The sequence below is a fragment of the Ammospiza caudacuta genome, chromosome 5, assembly GCF_027887145.1.
Source record: "Ammospiza caudacuta isolate bAmmCau1 chromosome 5, bAmmCau1.pri, whole genome shotgun sequence".
In the NCBI taxonomy this organism is placed as follows: domain Eukaryota; kingdom Metazoa; phylum Chordata; class Aves; order Passeriformes; family Passerellidae; genus Ammospiza; species Ammospiza caudacuta.
Window position 1 is genome coordinate 66190874 of NC_080597.1, and position 18238 is coordinate 66209111.

The 18238-nt window shown below is 37.5% G+C and overlaps 1 protein-coding gene across 2 annotated transcripts in view; it reads right to left on the bottom strand.

Moving 5' to 3' along the window:
• MAGI2 (membrane associated guanylate kinase, WW and PDZ domain containing 2) overlaps nucleotides 1–18238 on the bottom strand; it is a 704016-nt gene that overhangs the window by 140406 nt on the left and 545372 nt on the right. For both annotated transcript variants that reach the window (XM_058806060.1, XM_058806061.1), the window contains 3 exons: nucleotides 17960–18017; nucleotides 11106–11227; nucleotides 9514–9696 (listed from right to left, as the gene is read on the bottom strand). In XM_058806060.1, the coding sequence (XP_058662043.1) occupies nucleotides 9514–9696; nucleotides 11106–11227; nucleotides 17960–18017 (363 nt within the window). The remainder of the gene's footprint in view (nucleotides 1–9513; nucleotides 9697–11105; nucleotides 11228–17959; nucleotides 18018–18238) is intronic.

An 18238-nucleotide genomic window follows, 5' to 3' on the forward strand; every position in this document is an offset into this window, starting at 1 on the left:
ACCTTGAATTAGTAGGAATATGAGACTGCACATGCTTGAATAATTTGTGTCCAAACAGTCTCTTTGCTTCTTCACCTTTACTCTTTCACATTTTACTTTACCATATTTCTTGATTTCTGTATGATCTCATTTTCTGCTAAAGATATAGCACCTTTGAGCTCCAGAATGTCTCCATTTACTCTTTCTAGAAGAGACTGAGGCCAGTGTCTTAGGTTAGACAGGGTGTGTATGCCTTGTGTTTATGGTTTGTGTTGCATTTGTCACAAGAGAGTGGATTTTTATATTATCATCAATCATATTTCCATTATATCTTCCCATCAAATTACTTCATCATTGGTTTCTCTATCTATAGCAGGTCCTGGAAGAGTTGCTCTAATGGCTTAAATATTAGAAAACACCACATATAAACAGACCTGTACATATATTCTCTCCTGCAGAATATCATTTATGGAACCCAGAATTTCACCTATTTACATGCCCAGTATTTTGCTGTTTCAAGTAACAAGCACACATTGTCAGTCCTGGGACTGATAATCATTGATCAAAATATAGTGTCAACAACTGTGAATTTCTTTCAAAATGAAGTGCCACAAACCATGAGTATTATGAGCTGTTTCCTGTTTATAAATATGGATTTTACCAAAGCAAATGAAAAATTGGTGTTGTTTTCAGATTCCTCCTTAATTTCTGTGTAATATGTGGACTTGAAAAAATAAGTGACTCACTTCAAAAAGAATTTTGAAGAAAAGTCACCATAGAAAAGGAAACAAGCTACATATACAATATTCAGTCCTGATATTGGCATATTCTTTATGGGTACCAATAATACATGCAGTAAAATATTGTAAGTGCTGGAGAGCAAAATGAATTTATAATCCCCAGTATATGGTTGAACTCAATCATCAAACTTCTTATAATGTTGTGGTTTGAACAGTTAAATTAGAGAGAATTAAGTCTATTAATTTAAAAAGGGTTTTTGTTTCTTTTTTAAAGTACTCATCAAACCACAAATGTGAGTTTTTGAATTAGGCTAGGGAAAACAAACATTGTTTAAATTGTCAGAAAAGGAGTATTATTACAGTAATTAAGCAATCAATCACTGCTTACTCTAATAGATGATAAGGAAAACCAAAGGAGTCTGTAAACAGACTCCTTGCTGAAGGAGAAATGAGGTTGTTTAAGCAAGTGTCTAATGTCATTTGTGACAGCCTTTGCCAATTGAGATTTTAGTATGTGACTTGCAGGTACCACACAGGACTTACAAGAGAGGGCTGCCTGGGAAGGCAGGAGGAGGCTAGGTGGGATCCCTGGAACTTTTAATGGCACTGGACACCTATGTCTGTCAACTGAATTGCACCTAGATATTGGTAGAGTCAGTCCCTTCTCCTCCCTACTGCCACCCTTCTAGGGAATCTATCTTCCATAGTGTCCTGTATTGAACCACCTTGAGTTCAGGTACTAAGCATAAAATATGAGATAGAAGATTCCCAAAATGTCTCTGTTATGACAGACTTTAGGGATAAACCCCAAGACAGCGTCAGAGACCACTTAGCTCCATTTGTACTAATAATGGGAGCCCAGAGTCATCCCATCAAGTAAGACAGCATGTGATGTGAAGACAAGGAGTTCTTAAGAATTTTTTTTAATTGTTCCTGTGATTTAAACAACACACTGTCCATTTTCAGAAGCATTTTGAAATTCAGCTTAGGTGCTCTGCTACAATTACTCTTTCAGCTTGCATCAGTAATTTTAATTGAAGACTTCAAGGGAATAGAAAAATGACAGGGCTAAAAAGCATCAAAAGCTCTCTTCATAGCTCAAGGAATGTCTGTTTGTAGGCACTACTTAACAAATACTCAGTAGCTCAGAGGGGCAGCACAGACTCAAGCTCTAAATCCCTATCAGGCAGAACAGATAGTGGCACACGGATTTTTTGCAACTCAGAGAGAGCACAAGGATATTGAATATCACATCAACCAACCGAAAAATCTGACAAGGTGCACACAAAGACCTCAGACGTAGACAGCACTAGTGTGTGGTATACAAAATGTGGATACTTTTTTTAGTCTAGGCTTGTCTCTGTCCTGGTTATCATTCAGTGAGTACCTCATAATATAGTGAATATCAAAAGAAGAAAAATATGAAGAAAACACTAAAATAAGAATCTCATGGCGATTACAATTCAGTAACTTTGAGACAAAAGTAGATATCTTTCCTTGTCCTTTGGTCAACATAAGGAAAAATTTACAGATATTAATGTGACTACTGTCTCAAGTTATCTGAAAGCCATAGAAACATAAAAAATGTAATGGAAAATTAATCTTAGAAGAAAGTACCAAAAGAATGAAAAATTTCTAGCAACCTAAGTACTACCTTCTTATCTTTCTATTTACATACAGTGCTCAGTGAATTGCCTGCCTTAAAATTTGAAACAGGGGACTGAAAAAGAGTCTCTTAATTGCTATTAATATTCATAAGATGCAACGATTAGTTTTACTGTCACCATCACACATTTAAAACCACCTGCCATATCTCTTTCCCCACCTAAATTGAGTCTTAATATATGACATCAAATAAATAGTTAAACTGGCATTTTCTCCTTTGCTTTGTGTTTGAAACCCCTTAAATATAATGTTGTCATACTTCAGCACTTTCCTTTGTGACAGGGGAACAGAAAATTTGTCCTGTAAAAGTTAAGATATGATTCAGATTTGGCCCCCTTTAAATAACAAAAAAATATTTAAGAGTCTTGCTTTAAGGAATTCTGGTTACTTAGACACTCAGGATAAAATTGTGAGGACTAGCAAATTGGTAGATTGTTAAATGAGGGTTAATTTTAACTCTACTCTTGCATAGCTTTCGCACTAGTTATATGATGTGCAAGTTTTTATGGTGAGAAAATAAAGTGGATTAAATTAAATGGGATGCTGTGTACTGCAAAACAAAACAAAAAAAAAGGTGACATCAGTTTAGTCTCAGCTATGAACTAGAAGGGCATCTGTTAACTTTGTCCTCATGTCTGGTGCAAAGACCACAGCACTCACATCGTGGTTCCACTCCCCAGACCCTCAGAATCTCCTTGATTTAAAAAGCCAGATTAACTTGTGAAATGAAAGAAGACTGGTACTGCAAAACCAGGCTGAGGTTTTAACAAACATTTACTCTTTATATGTCTCACAAACAAGAAAATATAACCAGCACTGCTAGTGGAAGGAACTATCGGTTTTGGTAGTACCTGATGCAAATATAGTGCTTCTGCTGTGCTTTGCACCATTTCATCATCAGCCTGGAGGATGCTGGAATGCAAGCAGTAAATATAACACAAATTCACACTGACTGGCCTAACGTGGGTGGCAGAAATCATTCTCCACAAAGCCTGAAGTAATTTCTGTTATTGCTGTTAGTTACTTTCCAAACAGGTAATTTTCTTTCTCTGAACTCCATGGGATGATTAGCCACATATGGAGACAGAGAGAGATGTGCAGTCTCAGCTAGACTAAAACACCAGGTGAAACATCCTAGCTTCCAAATAAAGCAGGGGAAGTAAGGGAAGCAGATAATACAAGCTGGTTTTATATGTGCTGCTCTTCTCTCACAGTCTTGCCTCACTTGGCATCAACTTGCAGCTGCAAGACTGACACTTCATGAGGTCTTGGTGCACATTTAAGAAGTTTTTTAGCCTGGACATGCATAAGACCAATGAAAAGATAGTCCTTCCTCAGTGGTCCCACTAGTAGCACAGCTTCTCATTTTCCTAACACCATGCCCTAACTTTGGGAACCAGTTTTCCTGGAGCCACTGGCTGAGAAGGTGCCAGGCAGGTGAGATAAATAAATTTCAGCCAGCTTTAGGCACTGTGGAAATCAAGTTTCACATCTATGTGCCCAGCTCCTGGCCAATGCACCTCTCGACATGGTGGTAAATAGTCGGCTACCAAGGGAAGGGAATGTTGTAAAAGAGAAGATTATTGGTTGAGTTTTGACTGATAGCACTTCAGAAATACATGACCTGTTCGAAAATGACTACAGGTAATGTGGTGTGTGGTCATGAAACACTGAGTGATGTTCTGAAATTATTAACATTTCCAGATGACTGCCAAAACATTGATTTTAATTTTAACATATTTGCTTCTTTGGATTGAAGGCATTCTTTATGCATACATAGTTAATCTTTTCTGTTGCTCAAACTAGAGAGTTTGCATCTCAGCTGGGCTCACATTGGGTGAGATGATGGTTTGTTCACATAATGAGACAATGGATAAACAGGGAACAGAATTAAGCATCTGTTTGAACTTGTAAAAATACATCCTTTTGTAGATGTCCCTCAATTCCTTCTGTCTTGAGTACTCCACTTTTTATAAAGGTTGTAAGATATTAGCCTTACTGTGAAAAAATATACATTAATGAAACAAGGCAATTATTTCCTGAGCCTAGTGACATTGTAGGCTCAACCACCTGATAATGGCTTTGGGTTTGCTCTTATTCACTTAAATAATAACATTCATGGTTTTGTAGATCAACAAGTGTGGTTTCTCCAATTTTCTTACATTTAAAGTAACCTCAGCTTCTTGAAAAATTCCTCATATGCAGAAGACTGTTATGGGTCTTGACATATGTCCATGGACAGAAGCAAGGCAATGGGCCACTCCTTCCAGCATTTCTAACAACTCATTCCCTTTGGAGATCTCTAAGGTGCAGAAAATTCTGAGTGGTAGATGTGGGACAAATCTCTAGCTTTTTCCTCTAGGCTTCATCATATTACAGTCATACAAAAGTAATAGATGTCTTCTTATTTGGTAGGTGTAGACATTTGAATTGTAGACAAGTATATCTGTTAGCTGAACCTTACATTTAATTTACAAATTTCTATCTCTAGAATAGATCAACTAATACAGAAAAACTACCATTCCTGAGAGAACAACATCTAAAAAAGTCCAAGCTTTCATTGTTTACAGATGATTTAGCATCTTAAAGCTGGCCAACTGCATACTTGGCAGATGAAATGAAAGAATGTATTCCCTCATTTTTGATTCACATGGTTGAGCTATGACATTTCCCCACAGATTTGTGTTTCTGGAAAGTTTAACCTGCATTGACCAAAGATATTCATCAGTCAGAAGGGTCATCCCCAGACTCCAAGAACCACTTTTGGATCATGTCTTTGAGCTGTTTCCTGCAAACTTTCACCAAAGGAAATGGAGCTTGCTGAAATGCAGAGAGTGAGAATCTTTCCCCGAGCTTGATTATGTGGGAGTGTTTCAGTTTATCCAGTCCATTGAATAACCTTGAGACTTGTAGGAGAGCTTTTGCCTCTGCAGCTTGAGCTTTTATCTGACACAGCCACAGGCCTAAATCTTTGTTTGCCTTAGAACAGCAGTCAGTCAAAATCACTCACTGTATAAAAATCTTTTCATGTAGATGCAGTTTTTACCAGCATTTGAATTGAATGCAGGGGCATCTTAAATACAGACAGTTTTCTGTTGGCTGCATGAGGCTTCAGACAAGATAAAGCAATGTAACCTCCCAGAAAAGAACTTGGTATCAGCTCCTAGGCTGTCCTGATATAGACAGAGATGCTGTGGAATGTAATGTTCATATCCAGCAGCTTGATTGAGCTCCAAATGCTAAAACATGTCCTAGAAAGGCATTTTCAGGATTATTAACAACCATTAGCACACAGATGCTAGATTTACATGAGGGCATAATAGCCCCTACAAATACTGAAACATCTGGCAAATGGGATCAGGAATGTAATTTCGGTTGTTGTTGACTCATCCACTAAGATGTGATTCCTCTGAGTCTGCTTGTGAGGTTTACTGTGGGTCTAGGACAAATATAAATACCTCTTAGTGCCCAGCATTGGGCGCCAAGGGGTTCTGATAGCTTGTCAGTACCTCAGATATCTCGTGTTGCATGTTAGTGCACTCGGTTTGCCTCATGGCTCTGTTTCACAGCAATGCCAAGTCACTGTCAGGCAGTGCTGCTTCTGTGTTCCCAGTGGCTTCCAGGCTTTCAGCAGTGCTCTCAGGGGTCAGTACTGGGACAGGCACCATTTAACATCTTTGTTGGATTTGGAGATTTGGACACAAGGATTGAGTGTACCCTCAACAAGCTTGCTTCATGATGATATGAAGCTGGAGTTCCACCAGGTTTAGTGGAAGGTTCACCTGTTTCTGTTATGGGAGGTGGGACTGAATGATCTTGAAAGACTTTTCCAACTATGTTCCAAAGGATGAAATGCAGAAATTGCTCCTTTTTTAAACCTTCAGGTCAAACTGCATTGTTATGATCACATTTAAGGCTGACAATGTCTTACATAGACTCACTCTTTGAACAGCATTTGTCTCTGACCCCTATATTAGACTTTGGGTGGAGAAATAAACCAAAGTAGTTTTCTATGAGCTTGTTTCTTTAACAATTAGCTTGAAGTACAGCTTCAGTGTCTTCAGCTTGTGGCCAAAGTTTAGGTAAGATAAATGAGATGGTGCCTTTCCTTTGCATTTCCCCCAAATCTGATGCAGGTCTGAAGTATGAAGATTTTGATCACCACTTGTCCAAAAAATTGTATCAGCTTTGCAAGGGACAGGGTCCAGAATCATATTTGAGCTGGGGACACCAGTGCTGTGACTATTCCTTACACTCAATTTGCTTCACAGATAATTTTCACTGCCCTCAGACTTTCTAGTATGATGCCTTCCTGCCACAATATGATGTTTTGATCTATAACCAAAGCTTCCCATGACTGTGATCATATATGGAGTGCACATAAATTGAATGATGACACATAGAATCAAAAGAATAAATAAAATATTTTAAAAGCTCTATTCATTATCCAGTGATGCCTAACTAACAAACAAGAAGAAACAGATGTAATTTTAAGTAGTTTTCCAAAGTAAGATTTTAACAGCTTTATGAACAAAAAGCTATTGATGGAACCTGGGAGGCTTTCATATCCTCAGTTGATTATATTGTACAATAGCTCAACAGGGAGAGAAACTCTAATTCAGGAAATGTGAAAAGGATTTCATATCAGGAAATGCAATCACTTTGCTGAACAATGCTTTTATAAACATTCTGACCTTAAATATATTTTTCCAGTTTTCCATGAATGTATTTAAAATTTGCTTTATTCATAGAACCAATGTTAGATGTCATAATCATTATTTTGAGATTCTCCAATTACTTTATATCAGAATCTGTCACTCTTCTTAAAAACGAAGATATTTGAGGCCAAAATTTGTTCTGAGATCTAATTTTATGTTTTGGGGTCATATAATTATAGTTTGATTATATATTTGAATGTAAATTTCTGTTTTGCATTTCTAATATAGTTGAATTATTTACCTGAAGAAAAAAACAATGCTATTTCTATGCATTTTAAAAAACAGTTTTCTTACATGTTCTCAGCACAATCCATGACTACAATAATGACCATCAACAGTGTTGTGAAACCCACATTCAATTCAGCATAAAAATTCAAGTAAGTTGCAAGGACACCTTATTTTCCAGAGAAAATAACTCCATATGGTCAAGTTCACTAATAACCAACCCACACTTCAAAGGGATTAGCGAGTAACTATATTTGAGTTCTGCATCTGAGAATGCTAAACCATGACAAACAAGGAAAAACTCTCATGCCATGTATGAGATAGTATGAAAATATTAAGGAAAAATGAAGTGTCACTGAAATCTTCTGAACTTCAGGAAGTCTATTGTATCCTTTGTTCCCCTAATCAGCTAATTTAGTAATTTTTCCCTTTGGTAACTATACTGCATTAAGTTAAAATAGCAACAAGTACTGAGAATTAAAAAGCTGTTAGATTAATGTTTTTTGTAAAATCAGTGCAAAAAAAAGAATCTATATTCTACTTCTTTCTTACATTTTGTTTCTTCATACAAATTTTCTGTTTATCTCTGGCATTAGAAACATCATGATGACTATAACATTAGCTTTTAAGTAAATCCTGTTTGGGTTTTCTTTAAATAATACTTTTCATAATCTTTACACTTCCTGCTTGGTGAGTCCTGGAGAGTCCAACAAAATAAACTAGAATCCAGGGTGATTTATTCTGGCATACGAATATGGCTCTGATTAAAAAAAAAAACTACAATAAAAGAAAGATGAAATGAAATTTCCAGAAAAATCACTTCAGACTATTCCACTTGCATCATTTGTCCCTGCATTTATTTCTGTGTCTGCTCCCTGCACTGTAACATACTAAAAGGATCTTTCTCTGCTGCTGTGACCCTTCCACATGGGTCTGTTACCAAAATTTAGAAAATTATCTTCATAGTGGCTCTGGCCACCATGAAATGGGTTTTCTACAGAGGCAACAACAATACCAAACCAGCATTTCTTTATTTCAATATCTTTGTGAGAAATGGAAGTAAAAAAATTATGCACATCAATAAATTATAGTGGGGAGAGATGGTACAGAGAGCCAGGGCTGCACAAACACAGTAACACAGTCCCTGGTAACCAGCTGTACCTGTGGAGAGCCCAATGGACCCAAAGAACAAAAATGATGGAACAACAGAATGGCTTGTGTTAAAAGGGACTTTCAAGATCATCTACTTCCCTTGCCACTCACTAGACCAGGTTGTTCAGGGCCCTGTCCAACCTGGCCTTCAACACTTTCAGGGATGAGGCATCCACAAATTCCGAGCAAAAGTCTTCACAATGAGAGTTGAGAAATGCTGGGACAGGAGTCCACAGAGGCTGTGGAACCTGTGTCTTAACAAAATTTTCTCAAGATCCTGAGAAACCTGATCCAAGCACAAAGTTAGCCTTATTTTAAACAGGGGGCTAGTAACTGGAAGTCCCTGCCAACTGAAATAATTATATAATTCTCTGACTGTCTTTTCCTAAAGAAGATGACAACTGCTTGAAAAAGAATTCATCTGCATTCAAAAGAGTTTCATCCATTCATAGACCTGATGTGACCTTTCAGACAGTGGTTTGTAATCTTTATCAATCTGTGAACATGAAAATGTTTGCAGTGATGGTCCAGATCTTCAGAGCAACTTTCAATCTCTCTTTAGAAGTTTCTTTTATTTCATGAGTGTTCACAAATTTTTTTCAAAGGACACAAATGCCTGTGTGTCCATATGCCACACTGAAAACTCTTGTTATGATGGTTGTAATGAGAACAGTATTGGACGAGACTCAACTGATTATTTTGCAAAATCATCCTTTCTAAAGAAATAAATTTGCACTTAGTAGTCTGTGTTCTTTATCTCTTTTCTTTCCATGTAAACATCCCTTAAGTAAACAGTCTATAAACTATAATTCACTTTTATGTAGGGAAATGCAGAGATTTTTTTCTCCCTTAAAATATTGTGAAATAGGAAAAATATCTACCTGGCACTTACTAGGAAGAAATTTTTACCAAGAAACTTACCTTTTCTACATATTAACACAGAAAGTCATATGGAAAATGAATGTAATTATGGAGAGAGTGAGACTCAGAAATCTATTTCTTATATAAAAGAACAGATGAACCTTCATAATTACCTGTTTCCATTTTCCCATCTTGTGCTGCAGGCCCATCAGGAATTACACTCTTCACCTGGAGAAACTCATCCGGCTCGTCCCCACCGATGATGGTAAATCCAAAACCCATGTTGCTTTTCTTAAGAGTTGTGCTGAGGAAAGTCCCTTTCAGCTGTGATGCATCACGGGTGAAGAGTGGTTTTTCTGCATCAGTCAACACAAACAAGAAAGAGAAAAGTTCTGATCTATTCACAACATAGCAGGGACAGCAGATAACAATAATGGCTGACACCAAGTGGCAGTGTATCAAAGGCAAGAAATTAAACAGTGCAGGCATTCCAGGAAAAATATTTGTGGGTTCTTATACTAATACAAAGCGTAAAACATATTTCTTATCTATGGCAGATCAGCCATAAATGAAAAGATATAAATATCCTTTGATATCAGAAATCCATTTAGAAGTGGCTATTGCACAGCTGAAATAATCACAACAATAAAAATGATCTGTGAGGTAATTTAAAAACCTCTTTCCTAACCTATAAATTCAGCTTTGTCTACAAAGTAATACATTCCTCATAATTTCCCTCCCAGCCACAGTGAAGAAAACATCCCCTGTGAATGTCTCATTCCATTTGTTACCCAGAAGAGGTAAATACCAGACGAGCTTTTCTGGTTTAGGCATCCAACAAGTGACACACATGACTGCTGTGCAAGCTCCGTGCCTCGGGGTGCAGTGTGGGTCCCTGTTCTGCTCTCCCATGCTGCAGGGGGTGAGGCAGGGTTGGGGAAGGTGCAGAAGTGTGAGCCCAGCTGGCCCCAGGGCTGGTGAGCAGCGGGACGTACCGTACAGCGCGCCGGCCCCGGCGGGGTCGCGCCGGCACTGCGACAGGTCACTGGCGCTGCGGGACCTCCTGGGAGCGGGGCGCAGGCGGGCAAATTTGGGTCTAGGTAAGGTTGATGAGGAGCTTTCTACTGCCACAAAGGAGAACAAGCCTCACTCTCTGACTATAACCTCACGTTAAAATCCATTAGCTGATACCAGTACTGCTTGATGCTTATACAGCTCCTTTTGAGCGCATTCATTTTTATGTTTCCAAGTGGCTACATTCCTGTAAACTCCTATAACACTGTGCTTGAGGCTTTTAACTTAATTGATGCTTGCTAGATGAGCTAGCTTAGAAACATACCAAACATCAATTAAGAGTAATTTAGAGAAAGTACAATTAAGTATTTCAGTGTTGCCAACCTTGGGTGCTCAAGAGAGAGTTGTACATTCCCAGGAACAGAATTTATGACTTTATTTAGAAAATTACTTTGGGAGTCTTTTTGTGCTTTCAATTTCTCAGCCTTTAGGAAACACTAGATTCATCTTTTCTGTTTTTTTCTCTGCACCTCTGGAAGTTTTAGTTGGCTGGTGGGTCCTACAACTATTGGTGAGTCCTACAACTATTGGAACCCAGACATTTAAGGGAGAAAATTGCTAAGATATAGGTGATAACATTTTGAGCATTGGCAACACTACTCCTTTAACCAGACTATGACAAAATCATTGTCATATAGACAGGAGAGCAGGATCTTTCATCTTAACCAAGACAGCTGACATTGTACTGTACCTCGGAAACCTTGGGCCTGCATAGGCTTTGTTCCAAGTTCTGCGTTGGGCATGTTATGCTGCTGTAGCTTCCTTTTTGCTTCTAGGACAGGGTTTTCAAATTGAGTTCTTCTATTTATGTGGCTGGAAAAAAATTGGTTTTGATTAGAAACTGGTTTCAGTTGGGTGAAATGATAATTTTCACAGTAGGGTGCTGTAGGCCCCAATGGGCCAGAGTGTGTCCCTTACCTTCCACACAATTTAGTTGGGCATGAGGAAATACAACCAGTGCCCTGTGTAATGAGCAGCACTGAGCAGCATCCTATCACTTCAATATGCTAAATCTGCCACATAAAAATGGTTGTGATCTGTGAGACTACATAGATAGTAAAATTAAACAGCAGCACTGCTGAAACATGCTACAGTAACAGTTTTTCATGTCTTCAGCATGACCACTCTTCTCTGTATGATTCAAAGGATCTCAACCAGTTTTGTGCTTTATTGTAAATTAGTTGTAAGTGAATTTACTCACTTACAGAAAAAGAAAAGCCTATACAACAGAGTGCTTTTATGATGGTAATTTACAAATAAATCTAATGGGTAATATATTGAAGAATATTCCTTTTTAGTACTATGGTCTGTATCTGCTCAGCTGTACACAAAAATCAGATACAGAAACAAAATTAGATGGCAGATTAGAACTATGCAGATAATATATGAAATATAAGTAAAAGTTAGTACATACATTTTTTCTTGATGTTTTACATTTCCTACTAGAGGTCATTAAGTCCATCTCTAGCATTACAATGCATTTTTCTGCACTGTGTTTAGGACTATGATCTTTACTACTACTGTCACCATATCCTTGATTTTAATTCTTTAAAGCACACATTTCATCCATCACTGAGCTATCTTTCAATCCTGTCCATCACTGAGATACCTTTCAATACAATCCTGTTACAGAAGGGCAGGCTTTTGTCACTCCTTATTTGTTCTCACTGGGTTACCATCTACTGAGGTCTTCTAAAAATCCAATCCCAATCATGGATTTAAGCACTTGGACAGGTTACCTGGTAACTTTCATGACTCTGAGGTCCTAAAAGGGTATTTTTTACCCTTTTTTTACATATCAATGACCTTTTGTGCTACATCAAGCACTTTTCAGGTCCTTTGAGATTTTGATCCTACCACAGCTTCAAAGAAGATAAGTGGAATTGCCATTAGGAAGTCAGGTAGAAGAAAGGCAGCAAGTCCCATGGGAGTGCAATACACTTGCAAAATAGGATTTAGTGGCCAATGCTAATGAAATGAAAGGACTTTCAGTCATGTAAAAGAATATTTGATTTAATGAGATGAAGCAAATGTGATAAATCCTTAAGTTACTGCTTTGTTCACATGGCTATAACTCATTCAAGGGACTGCTAGCTTACTCTCATACTCTAAAATTTACATTAATAGCTTTCAGTAAATTTTGATCTATGCTGCAGACAGAGAAAGTCCCTCTCATTTCCTTCCATTCTTCAGACAGGCTGTTTAAGATTGCAGTTATTCCTTTCCTTCACTTTTGCTTTCTGTTATTTCTAGTAATTGTCAGGGTGTTCAGCACCTTATTCTATTGCAAACCTAGAAACTTATGATAAAGGGAGAAAAACTTCACTAGTTAAAAATTGAGAAAGCAAGACTTATGTGCATTAAAAAAGGTAATAATGAACTATTAACATAAGCATGAAAAAAGTAAATATGTGATGTGTTTATCATTTGATGTATTTCCATGTTGTAAAGGAAATACTGCTTTTGCCTTTACAAAAGACAGTGATGAAACTCAAATACTACATAAAGTTCTGAGCACCCATGATCAAATGAAATGAATCTCTGTGAAAGGTTTTACAAGAAGACCAGTGAAATAGAGTATTCTATTATAGAAGATCAAAGGAGTTTTAGCTTTTTATTCAAGCAGAATTAATTCTGATATATAATTGCATTCTATGAATATATTTGGAAGTAAATACTAGAATGTATTAAAGATGCCAGGACTTCAGACTTGAAGCCTGTAGGCTTCTCACAAGAGAAGTGTGAAGTTAGATAATAGCTTCCAGTAGGAGATATGGAGTACAACACCTAGCTTGTTTTATGTTAGCTAGGTTTAAACCAGGGTTGCTATACATGTGGATCATCTCTTACTTTAGGGGCTCTAAATTATCCTGCCCTGCTCTCCAGCTGCCCTCCATAAGAGCAGAGGTTTCCCAAGGCTTTTGTGCCATATCATGCAGATGTAATGGATTTCCAAGATTACACTCCAGTCTTCATTCAGGACCTTGCACTATGCTTTAGTGTCATGTTGCAGTTGCAGGGCACACCTGAAGGAGGAGGGCCCCTGCAGACCCAAGATTCAACTTATATGTGGTTCTGTGATATAAGAGAAGTTGGGATTTTAGCTAATCTGTGCTCATGGCTCAAGAAAGATTAATTATTGTTGTACTGACGTCACAGCTAGAATCCATTTTCTACTGCCTACCTACAGTTTCTAGGTATAGTTTAAGTTGTTTGGTCCATTTAAACAGAAATATCTTTAACAACAGCTGAAAATGATATTTTGTCCTGTAAGATCAGCTAGGAAGACTAACAGGTTCTTGAAGCACCTCATGTTGTTGGTGTAACTTTAATAATTATAAGCTCCAATTTATTCTCATATTTTGACTGCTTTTTGGTAGTGTGCAATCTCCAAAGCACAATGTGAAATTTCCAACTATTTTAAAAAACCCCAAAAATTGCATTAAATATTGTGTCCAAGAGGACTCAAAGAAAAGAAAGTTCTAATCATTCATTTTTAACAGTCAGTAATATTGTAGTAATGTTACATAAAACACATCTCTTTTATGCAATTTTAAGTACTATACAGCTTCTTGGCTAAATGAGTAAAAGTGCTCCTGATGAGTTTACTTGAGAAAAAAGTTATTAAGCTAAGTAATTCTCTTGAAAAGACATTCTAGCTTTACATCTAGCTACTTCAACAGCATACACAATATTTATTACTAGCCTAGGCCTTCATAAGACAAGCCAAATGTGAATTTTAGAGATGGTTACAAGTAAGTGCTTTTGTGGTTAAAACAGATTTTGGATGGTAGCCAAAATATATTGCTCATTACTCATAGGATCTAATTCAGTGAACAATTCTAACTTAAATTTTCTTCCTTTATTTTATACAGTATATATTAAATAAAAAAAATCTTAATCTAAAACCTAATCCAACTATTTTATTCTAGTGCCACTGCGGCTGTGCAAAGGAGTGGCTGGTGCTGCTGGCCCGTTATCTCACTGTATCTCAACTGGGGACACACCCTCAGAGGTCGGATTTTCTTTTGAGCTGTGTTTATTTGTGATGTCAAAATACTCTGTGTGATGGGGAGCTACCATCACCACCAGCCCAACTGTAAGACACAGACACAGTTCTGCCCTCTCAGCAGTCAGTGGGGCCAGGCTAAGTGGTTTTTGTGATGAGTTTCAGGTTATATGCACTTAAGACAACGGAAATACATCATTAGGAGATTTGTGGGCTGCAGTGCCTAATTTGCAGACTTTAGTTGATGGTCAAGGCACTGAGCTCTGACAAAATGGTAGCAGGTCAGAGCATAAGCATCAGTAGAAGGATTTTAACCTATCTCCTTTTCTTAGCTACTTTCATATATGAGATGGTTTTTTTTCAGTTTTTGCCTATAGCTTTTGAAATTACTCATTGCCCAATGGGTACCCAAATGCCTGTTACCCAACAAAGTAATCCTGGGGATCAAGATGCCTATAAAATGGATATTCTAATGTATAGCTTGTTAGTGCCTATCTACCCTTTATATTCACATTTTTTCAGTTGATAACACATAATAATGACAAAAAGACCTGAGATAACTTTTTCTATTTGAGTAGAGAATTGTCAGAAGTTGTAAATCAAGGAGAATGTTTTCCTAGGATAAATACCTATATGGCTAATTTAGCTGTTTATTAAAGAGCCCATGTCTGAAAATTGAGCTCTGTGTTGTAGTTAGTCATCCTTAAAGAGGAAAACAATCTTTTGGCAATTAGAATCCTGAAAGACCCAGTGCACTCTAATGACTACTTTCTCTCCATAGTTCTGCACAGCTCAGTGCTGTTAGCTCTTAGTTTACAAATTAAGACCAGCTTGCCTGAAAGCTAACAAACATATAGCAAACATTTCTCATTTATGTCCAATGTTTACACATTACAAATGAGCCCTGGACCTGCATAAAAAAGCAAATGAAATTTATAATATTCTCTCACACCTACATTAATGCATGATTAAGAGAGGTAGTTATACTGGAGACTTTTTTTAACAGAATTTGCAAATACATTGTGATTTGTTTTTAGTAACTTGACTAGCAAGAGGTTTAAGTTTCTTTGTTTTGGTTTGTTTTCTTTTTCAGCTTTTTCTCTGGACTCAGAATATTTAATCTGAACATGGCTGCTCCTTGGAAGGTGGAAGGGAGTCTGTCTGCCTCAATGATCAACCATACAATCTTCCCATGGGATACAGGCAACTCAGTGAGCAGAGTACAAACCCTTCTTTTATGAGGATTTTGTAGGCCTGCATGTAAACTTGGACTGGCCCTAAATATGTGGAAGTTTGTAATCTTGCTTCTCATAATTTACCTACTTTTATGACAAAATTAAGAGAGTTTATTGTTATCTGATTTTATCTAGTTAAAAATGAACTCATCTGTTGAGTACTGGTAATAAAAAAGCTGTGACTGTTATATATTGTAGCAGGAAAAATGGAAAACAATCTTTGTTTCAAACTTATTGAGCTCAGACAGCAAATTAAACTACAGCTACATTTTACTGACTATAAAACTCCATGTGAATTTAGCAGGGCTGCAATTTTAATGCCACACCATGAGCATCCATTCCACTTCTAAAAACCTCATAGACTGCAGTAGGTTTGATGTATCTGTCCACAAATCTTCTCTGTGGTAGTATTAATAAATTTGGCACTAACAGCCTTAAAATATGTAATTGCACAATAACATCTGGGCCTGGTGCCTTGCATCTGTTTACCTGTGGTTGGACATGAAATGCAGATAAATACTTGTTCCTTTTCTGACTCTGCAGTGCAGTGTGAACCTTGCTGGTGCCAAAATGCCTCAGGCTACACCAGCAGCCAAGGGAGTCTCAGTAAGAGATTACTGCTCAGAAATTGCACAACACCTGTTACACCCCAAAATACACAAAAAAACCACTGGGACAGAAGCTTTACTTACACCCAGCAGCTGCATAATTGCACGTGCAGAAATCTTTGGCAGGGGTTAAGTACGAAATGATATGAGAACTGCAGCCCCTACCTACCTGGGGACATCATAAAAGAACTCAGGCATCACAAAGGGGAGTAATTTAATGGTGTTATGTAGAGACTTCAAAATTTATCCTTTGCTTCAATCTGGACTGACTGAGGTGACCTGAGCTGAGCAGCAAAGTAGATGGAGCTCCTGCCTCTCTCACCTGAGGGTAGTAAGCAAGCTGGGGACAAAGAAGGAGAGCAGGTGCTCTGGCATTTGGAGAATGTGACAGAAGGAGTCAGCAGAGCACCGAACAAACACCATTTTCTGTTGATTGTTTGCTTTGTAGAAGGCTGGGGATGCATTCACAAGCTGCTGCTGTGACAGCAGGTAAGAAAGGGGCATCCTACATCTTCTAGACCTCCAGGAATCAGATGATTTTTTGATCTCCCTGCACATCTGGACCCTTGCATAAGAGCAGCATATCTTGAAGCCTGGAAAAACTGCATCCCCAATACATGTCCAGGGCAATCCTGGAGTCAGTGTGCTGGCATGGATTCAAGAGACCAAGGGAAAAATATTAAACACAAAGGAAATTTTCTATTTTCTGTGAAACAAGTAGATAAATATACTGCTCAACTAGATAAATATACGGCTTGAGTGTCAAGATTTGAAATTGAAATTTTAGGTCAGGGGCAATATTCCCTAAATGTCTCTCTTGTTTAATAAAAGGCACTAATGGACAGTTTTTTCTCAACCTTTCAAGTGCAATCTGCACAGTGACAGGAGTGGTTTTCTGTCTCCTCTCTTGCATACTGTCTGTAGAGAGCAGACTGAAAATAGACCCCTCCCAAACAGGTATCACAATCTGGATCTAGATTCATTTTTCACAAGTCTCATTCACTATGTTAAGTTAAAAAGAAGAGGAAATAATCTCTCCGTTTTACTTATTTTATGTACAAACTGTCCAGATTCTACCATTACTTCAAACAAAGCATTTTTTTGGCCTTTGCACAGAGGAAGAAACTTTTTTCTTGTTTCATAACTAAAACAGAATCTGAAGAAAATGAAATCAAGGATTGTGCTATGAAAATAGAATTTATATTGTTTTCAGCTGCACTTTAAAATACAAAATAAAACCTAAAATTTTATATACAGCTTATAAAAAACTTGACTGCTGGTACACCAGTATTAACACCTGATTTGCAGCAAGTGAATACTCAGATTTTAACTGAACTAAAATGAATATGCTTTGCTCTATTCATTGATTAACAAGATTTATACCTTGCTGGATATCCAAACCTTAGATAGAAAATGCAATGTCTCTTTAATGGATGTGTTCTTTGTACAAGTGTCACCTGGAATGGTACCATGAAACCAGACCCTGGACAGAGAGGGTGACTGAATGCCTGAGTCACCGATTTTGGACATTTTGAATGTATCTGGATATATTAACTGCCTATATCACTGAGAATTCCTGGTATAGCCTTAGTTTAACAAGTAATTGTACCCATTCCTTGCCAGACTGAGCAATGCAGAGGATACCAGTATTAGGTCATGACACATTAATAGCAACTTAATATTAGGAACTTACTCAACATAATAAGTGCCATAAATGGGATCATCAATTTTCTCCCAGCCATATGGAAGCTCTGAAAAACAAAGAGTTAATCCCTCTCAGTATATACAGTACAGAACGCAAAGATTTCTAAAAACAAAATTGTGGATCTTTGCTGGGTGTTGAGGGAAATAATAGTGAAATTAGATACAGTGACTAAAGCAAAGCCAAATCATGAACACACCCCATGGCAGCCACAAGTAGTAGTAACTTGGAAATTTGCATGTAAAACCAACTCTTAGTTTATAGAGCAAC